At 46.9% G+C, this 12,136-nt stretch overlaps 1 protein-coding gene across 1 annotated transcript in view; it reads left to right on the forward strand.

Annotated features, from left to right (window-relative positions):
* Position 1: 1 nt before the first annotated feature.
* Positions 2–12,136, forward strand: part of KIAA1522 (KIAA1522 ortholog) — a gene marked incomplete at its 5' end in the record, with an annotated part of 29,638 nt that continues 17,503 nt past the window's right edge. The window contains one exon of the mRNA XM_006895000.1: positions 2–140. Coding sequence (XP_006895062.1) covers positions 2–140 — 139 coding nt within the window. The remainder of the gene's footprint in view (positions 141–12,136) is intronic.

A 12,136-nucleotide genomic window follows, 5' to 3' on the forward strand; every position in this document is an offset into this window, starting at 1 on the left:
TGGCCTCCGCCGCGCCTTCAGCTGGCTGCGGGGCAAGCGGCGCAAGAAAAAGACAGCAGGGGCCGAGGGCGCCGAGCAAGCTGCCCCCCGGGGTAAGAAGGCGGACGATAAGGCCAGGAAGACCAAGGGCAAAGGCCGAGGTAAGGTGGCAGCACCTGGGCTGAGCGTCTGGCGGCGCCGAGGGTGCGGTCGGAATGGCTCAACCAGGGTCTGGGGCGTGTTGGGGAGGCGATTGCCCAGCTGCTCTTGCTGGCGAAGCGATGAGCCACTGCATCTACCCAAGCACCCCTGCCCTGCGATGTTGCCCTGGAACTCACCAAACCCAGTCTTGCGCCGCCGAGTGGACCCCTGCCTACGCAGAGGTCCCTTTATTAAAGCAGGAAGTACTGGCAATTTGGCTGGTGGGCAGTGAGGTAATCCCCGCCCCCAGCTTTACCCCTAGTCCTGCCCTCTGCTGAGTCAGGGTCTCATGGCCAACGGGAGAGGCAGGTGGCCTTGGCTTTTGGGGTCTCTGGGTCCGGAAAATCAGCTGCACTCAGAAGGGGTTTCAGCTCCACGAGGAACTCAACACCGAAGCACAGAATGTCACAGGCTCCCAACATTAGCCTTTCCTACCTGGCCCCCTCTCACCACTCACCTGGGCCAAGCAGCCATCTCTTGGGGTGGGAAGTTCAGTAGCCAAATCAACCACTCCCCTCCCGTTGGTCACTCCATCCGCTAGCCTGGAAGAATCCACAAAAAAAAATGCCAGTGTTGGATGTATGATTACAGGTGGGGGAAACTGAGGGAGACTGTGCCTGATCTGAGGTGAGATCTTAAGTAGGGGCCTCTGGCAGCCCCCCTGGCCTGGCTGGGTAGCCTGGGGCTTATTTGGCCTGTCCCTGCCAAGACCACTTTTCTTTGGGCCACTTGCTTGGTTTTTCTCTCATTTCCCCCTTTGTTCCCTGCCTTCCATTGTAGGGGAGAGGGAATGAAGCTCAGCAAGAGGGTGGAGCCCCCTTGGGCTTGATGTCCCCAGCAGTCCCTGGGACCTGGGAGGAAATGGTTGTTTGCAGGGCCCATCCCATGACGCCCATGTTTACCCTCCGTGGGTGTCCTTTCACCACCTTCTCTGGAGAATTAGAAGGAACTCTTTAAGGGGTCACAGAGAGGGTGAAAAAGCCTCTTGTGTGATAGCATCCGGTCTAGTCTTGCTTTTTGGAAAAGGTCTCTGCTCCCCTGCAGCTCAGACATAAATAGAAGTCAGGGTGCTAGATTTAGAGCGCTTGGGCCAGGCCTAGAGTGGGCTTTGATTCAGGGGTTCTGTAGGCTCCACAGCATGTGGAGTCTAGCTCAGATTGCTTTGCAGTCTGAAATCATCACCACCCCACTCAAGAGGGTTCCATTCAGAATTGTAGCAGGACGGAGTATGGTCCTAGGCAGAGGGTTAGTGGAGGACTCCAGGGCAGTGGGGGACCCTCTTACCTGAAGAGAACAGATTGGAACCAGGGGGCTGGGATAGTTCACTCTTACGGCCCCTGCTCTAGCAGCCTGGATTTGGGGTCATTGGGTTAGTGGCCTGGCCTCCCCAACGACCCAGTGCCTAGTATCGGGTGGCACTGGGCTTTCTGGGCAGCAGGCCGGCCTGATTTGAGCCCACGTGTGTGGGCAACACCTCCCTGCCCTTGCCTTTTGTTTCCCCGGGTCTGAACAAGGCCCAGGGTATGACTAGAGGAAGGTCCTGCTCCCTTTTGCTCCAGCCTCCCATTATTCCAATTGTTTCCTTGTCACCCGCCCAACCCAACTTCTTTTCTGTTTATTAAGAGAAATAAATCCGATCTCCCTAATCTCCACTGGCACCGCTGGCCAGGAGTGAAAGAAAGTCTGAAGAAGGCTTAACTCTTTCTGGGGAGAATATATTCAGGAGGAAGACTAGGGAAGGTGGAAGTGGGGGAATAGATAGAATGTTCTTAGGAGATCATTGACCACACTAAGATTTTAAGCCCAGATCATGTCTCCAAAAACTGGCACTTTTTTTATGACTCTGTCAAGGGCTTAGAGTAAAAGGTAAGGCTGAAAGGTTTTACTCCCTAGTCCACTGTACAGATGGAAAAATAAAGGATGAGAGGAAAATGAGGGAACTTGATAGAAGTGGGTAGAGAGCACAGCAAATGGAAGTTTAAATCCTGGGTTAGCGATTAGAGAAGTCACCTCTACTTCTGAGGGCTTAATTCTGATGCATAAGGTGGACCCTCCGCTTGGACACTGCCTTCTAGGTCTGTGACATTTTGTCTCCAAGACGTAAAAATTATATGAAAGTGAAGTCACCATGGATAGGCAGGTAGTTACCATTATTGTGTTTATGAGTACTCACCTGTTCTCTAAGGTTCCTGATGGAGAAAAATTGGGCCAGAACAGCCTGACTACCTTTGTCTGTTCCTTTCAAGCCATGTGACACAGGCAGATTATTAACCTTATCTAAACCTCAGTTTCCTTATCTGTAAAATAGGGGTAATATAACCTTGCTTTCCGGGATGTTTCAAGGATCGAAGAATTAGATAACAAACATGCAAGGGCTTTGTGAACTGTGGAGCATGGTTCAGGTGGAAGCAGGCTTCTGCTGTTTTATTGGGGACTTAGGCATTAATTCAGATCCTGGTCAGTGTTTAGTAAACAGCTTATATCACACAACAGACCTGTGACAATGATGATTTAAGGGGAGCCACAGAAAGTAGAATCTTAACCTTTGTTTGATGGGAGGACTCAGGCATAAGAAAAAGTAAAAACAAAACAAAACAGGAATCCATATTTTCCAGAAATATCAACTGGCTTCTGGACAAGTTTGTGGGGAGGAAGTGTTTCTGGGACAATTGCCAGGAATGGAGCCTGGTAGATAACCAGGGGAGACTTTCTGGAAGAGGTGAGCACAGTGGAAAAGGACAGGGTCCCGGCTGCTTTGAAGAGAAAGAGCAGTAACGTGGAGGCTATTTGCAATATGCCAGACATTTTCATGAAAGTCTTCCTTTGTCTTCACAACAAACTGTGAGGTAGACAGACAGTTAGCATCCTTTACTGGTAAGAAAAACAGGCCCATAGGGTGACTCAAGGTCACTCACCTTTATTCATTTGAAAAGCATGTTTTATGTACTATACAGTGCCAGGTACTGTTCAAGGTGTTGAGGATACCTGGGAGACAAATCAGGTAAAAGGTCCCGGTCCACGTGGAATGGATGTTTACAGCGTGGCAGAGTCTGCCTCTAAAGGCACACTCTTTCCAAACAAAAGAGTGTAATGTTGGATGGGTTTCTAACCCTACAAGAACTAGTTGCTGCTGAATCAGTTCCAGCTTGTGTCTCAGAATAGAAATGTGCTTCACAGGATTTTCAAATAGTAGCTTTCCTTTCAGAGTAGACTGCCAGGCCTTTCTTCCGAGGCTCCTCTTGGAGGGAGGCATGGGTTGGAATCACCAGCCTTCAGGTTAGTAGTCCCATGCTTAGTCATTAGTGCCTCCTCAGGCTTCCTTGTTTCTGACTATAGACGGGCTTAATCACTGTAGAGGCTTGGACTGGACAAGCTTTAGGACCAGGAGCAGCATCTGTCTCTTCAGATAATTTCTCTTGGTCAGTGGGAGTCAGGAGGTAAGGGTCATCTAGTGGATAGAAGTGGGGATGGTTCTGATTCTGAAACTGCTGAGCAAATCATTCAAGAAGGTGGGCTTTTGAAGAAGAATGTGTTATCAGGATCAGAGAATGACTTATCAACAACCTGCATTATGCAGATGACACAACTTTGCTCATTGAAGGTGAGGATGACCTGCTTGCCGCCTAAGATCAAAGCATTCAATATGGTTTGCATCTCAACATCAAGAAAACAAACATCCTTACCAATAGGCCAATAGACAACATTATCGTAGATGGGGAAAAGATGAGTTGTCAAGGATTTCATCTTAAAATACACAATCAAAACCCTTGTTACTGGTGAGCTCTGGTGGCTTAGTGGCAAGAAGCTGCACTGCAATCCCAGAGGTACGCAGTTCAAATCCACCAGATGCTCTGCTGGAGAAGGAGGAACAATCTCCTCCTGTACCAGTCAGGTCTGATTTGATGGTACACACACAAATAACAAAAAATAAATTAAAAAAAAAAAAGACCCTTGCTACTATCAGTTAAGAAATTAAAAAAAGAATCACATTGGGAAATCTGCTGCCAGGGATCCCTCCAGAGTATTAAACAGCAAGTATGTCAGTTTAAAGACTAAGGTGTGCTTGATCCAAGTCATCGTCATTGTTGTTGTTGTGTACCATTGAGTCAGAACCCACCCATAGCTTCCTCTCTGGCAGGTTTTGAGAGGCATTTAATTGCACAGGAGGAGATTGCCCATCCTCCCTCGGAGCAGCTGGTGGTCTTGAACCTCATGCCTTTGAGATTGCACCACAGCTTCTTGCCACTAGGTCATCAGAGCTCCCTGGTCCAAGCCAAGCCATAATCTTTTCAGGTACTTGCTATATATCTGAAAGTTGGACAGTGTCTAAAGATGATGATAGAAAAATCGATGCCTTGGAGTTGTGGGGTTGGAGAAAAATACTGAATATCCCATGGACTTCCAAGAGAACAAACAGCTCAGTCTTAGAGAAAGTGGAACCGTGATGCTCCTTGGAGGCAAGGATGCTGTTAGGAGGAACCAGTTCTTGGAGAAGGACATCAGGCTTGGAGAGGTGGAGGGTCAGCATAAGAGAGGAATATCCTCCACAAGATGGATTGACATGGTGACTACACATCAGAGATGGTGAGGATGGCGCAAAGTTCAGATCTGGTGTTCATAGAGTTGCTGTGAGTCACAGTTGACTTGATGTCACATAACAACAACAACTCTGTCTTGTAGTCTCTGTCTACTCTGTCAAATCCATGAAACTTAACCTCTGAGCTCACTGAACCCTCTCCCAAGTTCCTGTGGCCACTCAGGGAACATTGCCTCTGACCTGGACTTATGAAGAAACACTTGTGTTTGAGCTGTCCTCTGCTGGATGGCCAGGGGAAGCCCTGCCCCACTTTGAGCCAGACCTGCCATGTTGTGAGAGAGAAAGAGTTTAATGGTCTCTGAGACTCTTGAAAGTTCTAGGGTCCCAAAGCTTTGAGGATGGGATGAAAGAGCTGGTTATTAGGAGCTGGGGGCTAAGCATGACGGTGGGAACTAGTCCAGGGAAGGAGAGCCTACTTTTGGCTAGTTAAGTGGACAAGATGAGGACCCAGTGTTCTGGATGGCATAGGGAGATGAATGAGGAAAGGCCAGTATACTATTTCTCCCGGCTAATTAGGGCCCCTTGTGGCTCTAAGACTAAGTGAGACACTTTGAATACTGGATATTTTGCTTCTCAGGCCAAATTGGTATCTCTTTGCTAGGAGGCAAGTACTTGGACTGTCTGCTTTTCAATAAGCATGCTGTTTCTTTTCATGTTCTGTGCCATTTGCATGTGCTGTCCTTCTTGCTTAGGATGTATTTCCCTTAATTTTTCAATGTCTAAAAACTTAAACTCATTAACATCAAGCCAGAACAAGCTCAAAGCTGACCCTCCAGCAGGTTTCTAAGGCTGTAAATTTCACTGGAGACTGCTAGAGGGATTGGGAGCGGGGAGAAGGGAGGTGAAAGTAGAAAAATGAGCAACAGTAATGAATGAAAACCCTGTCTTTCAAAACAAAACAAACTAACCCAGCCTTTCTGTAAATTTTTGTTAAAATCAAAATTTAAAAAACCAAAATGCTAGAAGAGGCAGCCTATGCAAGTCCCCTGGCCAGGCCACTGGGCTTCCTTCCAGGTTTTATGTTGTGAACTCTTATTCAGCCATCAAGGCCCATCTGTAGTATTATCACCTCTCTGATACTTCTGTGGAAATAGGTTCTCCAGACGCCAGAGCAGGGTGTTTGAGGAACTGCAGTCAGACAGTATATGTGTCCCTGGCCACTCTCTATGTCTCAGCCTGAGCCCTGGACCAGTGAGGTAAGGGCAGGGTCCCTTCAGGAATCTCGGATCCTTCAGCGACAGGATGGCAGAGTGGCCATCTAGTAAGGGTCCTGTGAAAGGATAAGCATGGTCTGTCATAGACTCAGGTGGGAGAGGCTGAACTTCACTCATTTATTTCACAAATACTTGTTGTTGTTGTTGTTATGTGCTGTGAGTCATTTGCGACTCATAGCGACCCTATGTACAACAGCCCTAAACCCTGCTCTATCCTGTGCCAGTCACATTGCCTCTGACACACCCATCCCGATTACCCCAGTCACTGAATCAACACACCTCATAGAGGCTCTTCCCCTCCTGCGCTGTCCCTCCAACCTACCAAGCATGATGTCCCTATCCAAAGACCTGTCTCTCCTTACAACATGTCCAAAGTATGTCAGACAAAGCCCCAGAATCCTTGCCTCCAAGAAGCAGCCTGGTTTAACCCTCTCTAGGATTTATCTGTTTTCTTAGCAGTCCATGGTACATTCAGTACTCTTCTCCAGCACCACAGCTCAAAGACGTCAATTCTCCTCTCCTCCCTAATCATTGTCCAACTCTCTGATGCATAACAAGTGATTGCAAAAACCATGGCCTGTATCAGGCGCACCTTAGTCTCCAGAGAGACACCGTTGCTCTTGAGTACTTTAGAGAGGTCCCTAACCGCAGACTTTCCCATCGCAAATACTTATTAAGAATTTATTCCGTACCACGTATGGAGTCCTGGTGACACACTGTGTAATGTATTCAGCTGCTAACCAAAATGTTGGCAGTTCAAAACCATCTACCAGCTGCTCTGCAGGAAAAAGTCTCCTCCTGTTTAGATTTTTAGCCTCTAAACCCAGTCACTATGAGTTCTGTTCCATAATTGACTCTATAGCAATGGGTTTATGAACCAAGTAGAACCTGAGTGGTGCAGTGAGCTAAGCATTGGGTTGCTAACTTAAAGTTAAGTAGTTCAAACTCATTAGTTGATCCCTAAGGGAAAGAAGAGGCACTCTATTCTTGAAAAGATTTAGAGCCTCAGAAAACCCCTAAGTTGTACCCTGTCCCATAGGCTCACTAAGTTGGAGTCAACTTGATGGCAGTGGGTTTGTGAGAGGAGCCCTGGGGGAGCTAGGATTAAGGGCTCAACTTTTAACCAAAAAGTTGGTAGTTTGAACCCACTAGCAGCTTCACAAGAAAAAAGACCTGGCTCCAAAAAGATTCAAACTCAAAGTTGATGCCATAGAGTCAGAACTGACTTATTGCTGACCCTCTGGCAGGTTTCCGGAGGCTGTAAATGGCACAGGAGAAGAGTGCCTGTCTCTCTTCCTTGGAATAGCTGGTGGATTCAAACTGCCTCCCTTTGGGTTGGCAATGCAGCTCCTAACCCACAAGGCCACCAGAGCTCCCTACATAAAGATTTAAACCTAGGAAACCCTCTGGAGCAGTTCTGTAGGGTCACTGTTTTTGTGTTAATGACACCCAACATGTACCAGGTAGTTCCTGGCTTGTGCAAATGGTTAATGCACTTGACAGCTAACTGAAAGATTGATGTTTCCAAAGACCATGTTCTATAGCTTATTTTAGTGAGTAAGGACTGGGATTTTAAAAGTTTACAAGTCATTATCTATGATGCAGCTACTGATTTCATCCCATCAGGAACAAAGAATAGTGAAGCAAAAGACTGTATATATGAGTGGAAGTTGGAATTGAGGGAGCTTGTAGGACTGGAATCAGGCAAGGAAATTGTTGGGTTTGAGAACTAGCTGGCCATCTGGGGTTGTGAAGGGTAGAGGGATCATCATATCTCACTTTTCTGAACTCCTTGAGACCAGGAACTTTATATGACTAATGTGAACTTTGATCTCTGTCCTGAGTCTAGAGGAATTAGGTGATGCCTAGCTTCCACTGCTCTCTTGTCCAAAGTAGATCACATTAGAGAGTTTTTGAAAGAGTAGATAACAGTGTAAAACAAGACTTAATTGAACAAAAATAGAAAAGGCTTGTTGTTGTTGTTGTTATGTGCCCTCGAGTCTTAGGATCTGATAAAGATGGGTGGAACCTCTGAGGCTGTGGCCTTTGCCCATCCTCCAAGCCTGGAACTGAAATCACACCCGTGAGTCAGCTTTCAGCCAAACCTGTAAGGTGATCAATAACACCAGGAAAGAACACATTCTTTAGAACCATCAATAATACGTGGATCAGTAGTAAGACAGAGGAATCAGGAATCAATGCCTTTGTGCTGTGGTATTATTGAACAATATTAAATACATCAAGGACTCCCCAAATAAAGAAGAACCCAATCTTGGAATAAGAACTTCCAGAATGTAATTTGTATGTGTTTTCAGGAGGGATCCGTCCCTAAAGGTTATTTTTCTTGGTGAAATTGAGGATTAGAGAAAAATATATAAACTTGAAGGAATAAGAAAGAAGATGAATGGAAATGGGGAACACAAGAAGGGAGTGGGAAGTGTGCTGTTACAATGTGGGGTTTAGCTGGTGTCACAAAACAATGTGTATGAATTGTTGAATGGAATGTAAATTTTCACTCAAATCACATAAAAAGTTAATGTAGAAAGAAAAGTAAGTGGTTCAGATATAGACAAAGATGTCTCAACAGAAAGGCCTGATTGTCTACTAAAACCCCTGTGGGTTAAAGTTCTACTCTTAGATGCAGAAGGAGGGTGGTTTTTGTTTTGTCTTACATGTCAGGTATTGTGTTAGGGATCAACAAGAGGTACAAGGTCCCAGACCTCATGAACCTCACAAATTTAGTGGGAGGAATGGAATCAGACACATATTGAACACGTAATTAAGGACTGAGTAGCGTGACAAAGAGGAAGCACACTGATCCCTGGGGATTAAGGAATGCTTCCTGGAGAAGGTGATGTTTGAGCTAAAATTGAAGGATGAGTGGAGGTTGGAGTTGAGGGAGCTTGTAGAACTGGGATCAGACAAGGAATTTGTTGCGGTTTGAGAACTAGCTGGCTGTCGGGGGTTGTGAAGGGTAGAGAAATCATCATATTTCACTTTTCTGAACCCCTTGAGACCAAGATTTCAATAGATTGACTCTTCTCTGCCCTGAACAGGACCTAGAATTAAATGTGCTGGGAAATAGGGTGACTCTGACTGAGCCCCTGAGAGCATAGTCACTCCTGAATCCTGAATGTTGAGGGTTGATTGAGATATCACGGAGAGCCGTCATCTCACATACAGACGGGCAGCTGAGGCCTGGAGGAGAATGTGTAACTTGTTCAAGGTCACAGAGCTGGCCAGCATCAGAGTGGAAAAGGAGCCCACACCTGCCAGGACGACCTCAGCTTCCGACTCTGCCGTTCCGAAGGAAAATAGCAACCTTGTGCCTCTGTTAGGGATGTGATGAGCAGGAAGGAGGCCAATAGGGTATTACCAACCCCCGCCTCTGACACCTTTTTTCAGTGTCTCTCCCTTACCCTCCTCACAGAGGCCCCAGATAGGCACCTGTAGCATATATTCCAGCAGTTCTCCTGGAAATTTCCCTCTGGCCTACAGGAAGCTGTCAGTCAGTATGCCCAGACACTTCCTACCAACCACCTCTACTTTGCTACTGTAGCAGAGGGAGTTAAACCAGAATAGCTGAACCTGTGGCCAGCAGAATCTTGACAAGTGTTAGTAGATGGTAGAGGGAGAGCTTGCCCTCACTTACCTGTCCCTTGGAAATCCCCTTTTCTCTAAACCCTTAAATCTGTTTCAGCTGGTCTTGGCCTGTCACATGCTGAAGAAACCAAATGAGAGGAAGCATTGTGTCATTATATGTTGTCTGGGCGACAGTGTACACTGGGATAGAGTGAGCAGGAACACACACCCTCCACCTTCATCCCCTCAGGACACCTTCAGTTGCTGGCCTGACTTGGGAGAGCAGCAGCTTTTCTGGGCAGGAAGGGTGATATTTCCGTCCGCCCCTCATGCTCTTGTGAACCACTGCCTTTGGGGGCTAGTTTATCTTAAGATAGTTGGCTCTATTCCCAGGATGCCCAGCTCTGTGCTAGGTATGGAGAGACAGTCAGCCTGCAAAGATGTGAACCCTGAATTGTGTGGGAAAGTGCGTAATTCCTAGGAGGCTTCAGGAATTCTAGGTGGTGTTGGCTCTAGTGTGTCCCATCTGTTCAGGATATTCCCTCTGCCTTGAGTTAGGTGAGGCCTCCCCAAGAGTCAACAGTGTTCTGGTTCCAGGGGTTCTGATCCATCTTCCCCACCAGCCCCACACTAGGATCTCCATGTTTTTTGCTGTGGGCAGCATTCTTCCAGGATCCTGGAGCAAGTAGGACATTTGTAGAGAAAAAACAACATAGGACCGTGACAGTACCCTGGACCTTTTTGCCTGTGCTTTGTCATACTACCACTAGTTTCTATTAAATGTGGGTGGCACAGCTGCTGTGTACTCCTTACTGAGCCAGGGGGAAACTAAGAGGAGTAAAGTAGTCACTGCCCTTGAGAAATGTGAAAAAGCAGATAGTAGGACATACTCATTCAACATCTCAAGGCAAGTGCTGGGATGGTGTTCTACAGGGTGCCGGGGAACCTTGAGCTGATGTTATTTGCCCCTTCTGGGGCTAACTAGAGAAATAGCCATGGGAAGTATGATCATTATTATGTCAGATGGCAGTACTAATAGATGTGAGAGCAGGGCTCAAGCAGGGGGAAAGGGATTTGTGGAAGACTTCATGAGGAGTAGACATTGAGCAGGGCCTTGGGGGATGGAAAGAAATCATGGAGGGAAAGTGGAAGAAAAAGCATTCTAGCCAGGGGAAACAGCCTGTGTCAAGGCCTGGAGGTGGCAGTGGGGAGCCACAAACAGTTTTGTGTGGCTGGAAATCTCAGGATGGAGAGCTCTCAGAGATGACACTGAGGTGGTGGGAGGGGGGCAACTCATGTCAGGCCTTCTGTGATGGCCAGTGTGCCTGCTGTGTTCCAGTCATTGTTTGTGCTTTGTTACGTGTACATGCCAAGGGCTTCACACTGGGCATTACCTCTGCCCCTCTACCTGTCCCATTGATGGAGACCATCCTAAATTGAAGAGAATTGGATTAGCATATCTCTGAGGTCTCATCTATGGGGAAACTGGTTTACACAACTTGGAATATAGTGGATGTTCGATGAGTATTTCCTGTGTGATTGAATAAAATACCAGCCTCTCAGGAGGTGTCACCCTCAGACTCACAACAAGAGTTGAGGCTCAGTAAGTCAGGATTAGCTTTGACCTAAGACACTGGACATAAGAGGCAGCATGGTGTAGTAGAAGGGCTTGCCCAGGTGGCAGAAAGGAAAGGTGACATGGGGATTAGAACTGGGGACTCTGGACTCCCAGTCCAACACTCTCTCCGCTACACCATGCTGCCCCTAGTTGGAGAGACAGGACAGAGCCATGGTAAAGGAGAATCACTCTCCAGTTCTGGGCACAAGGACATCTTTTGGAGACACACAGATGGGCACTGGGCTAGCCTGGAAGATTATCAGAAGATGTAAGTCTTGGCCTGGTATTTAAAAAACAAACATTTCTTTAAAGGAGAAGAGATTAAGGAGGTACACAGCTCTGCAGTAGCATAGAAAGATGATGTTATGTTTCCCTGCATGCTCCAACACACACACATACACATAAAAAGCAAATGTAGCTACCAGCATAGCCACCAAAGAAACACAGATGCAGGGGAGCTCTGGTGGCGTAGTGGCAAGAAGCTGCACTGCAGTCCTAGAGATACGAGGTTTGAATCCACCAGATGTTCTGCCGGAGAAGGAGGGGCAATCTCCTCCTGTACCAGTCAGATCCAACAAAATAATTAAAAAAAAAAAAAAGAAACACAGATGCAGTTATACAGTTACTCAAGCACATGCAATTACATAATCTTATAGACCAACTTGCTTATATACATGTGCCCACTCCCTTCGAGTCCACTGCCTGCCGACTCAGAGTAACCCAGTAACCTTTGAAAGGATTCAGACTTTCACATCTTTGTCCCAAGGAGGTGCTGCTGGGTTCGAATTGAAGACCTTTTGGTTAGCAACCTAGCTGCTTTAACCACTGCACCAGCAGGGCTCCTTATATGCACATAGGCCATTAAACAGTCAAAGACACAAAAGTTGATGGGGGGGGAGGGGGGAGGGGTTTGTGCGGGGAGAAGGGTGCAACAATGAATGAATG

The sequence above is a fragment of the Elephantulus edwardii genome, unplaced genomic scaffold, assembly GCF_000299155.1.
Source record: "Elephantulus edwardii isolate Elephantulus edwardi_28Jun2011 unplaced genomic scaffold, EleEdw1.0 scaffold00152, whole genome shotgun sequence".
Lineage (NCBI taxonomy): Eukaryota > Metazoa > Chordata > Mammalia > Macroscelidea > Macroscelididae > Elephantulus > Elephantulus edwardii.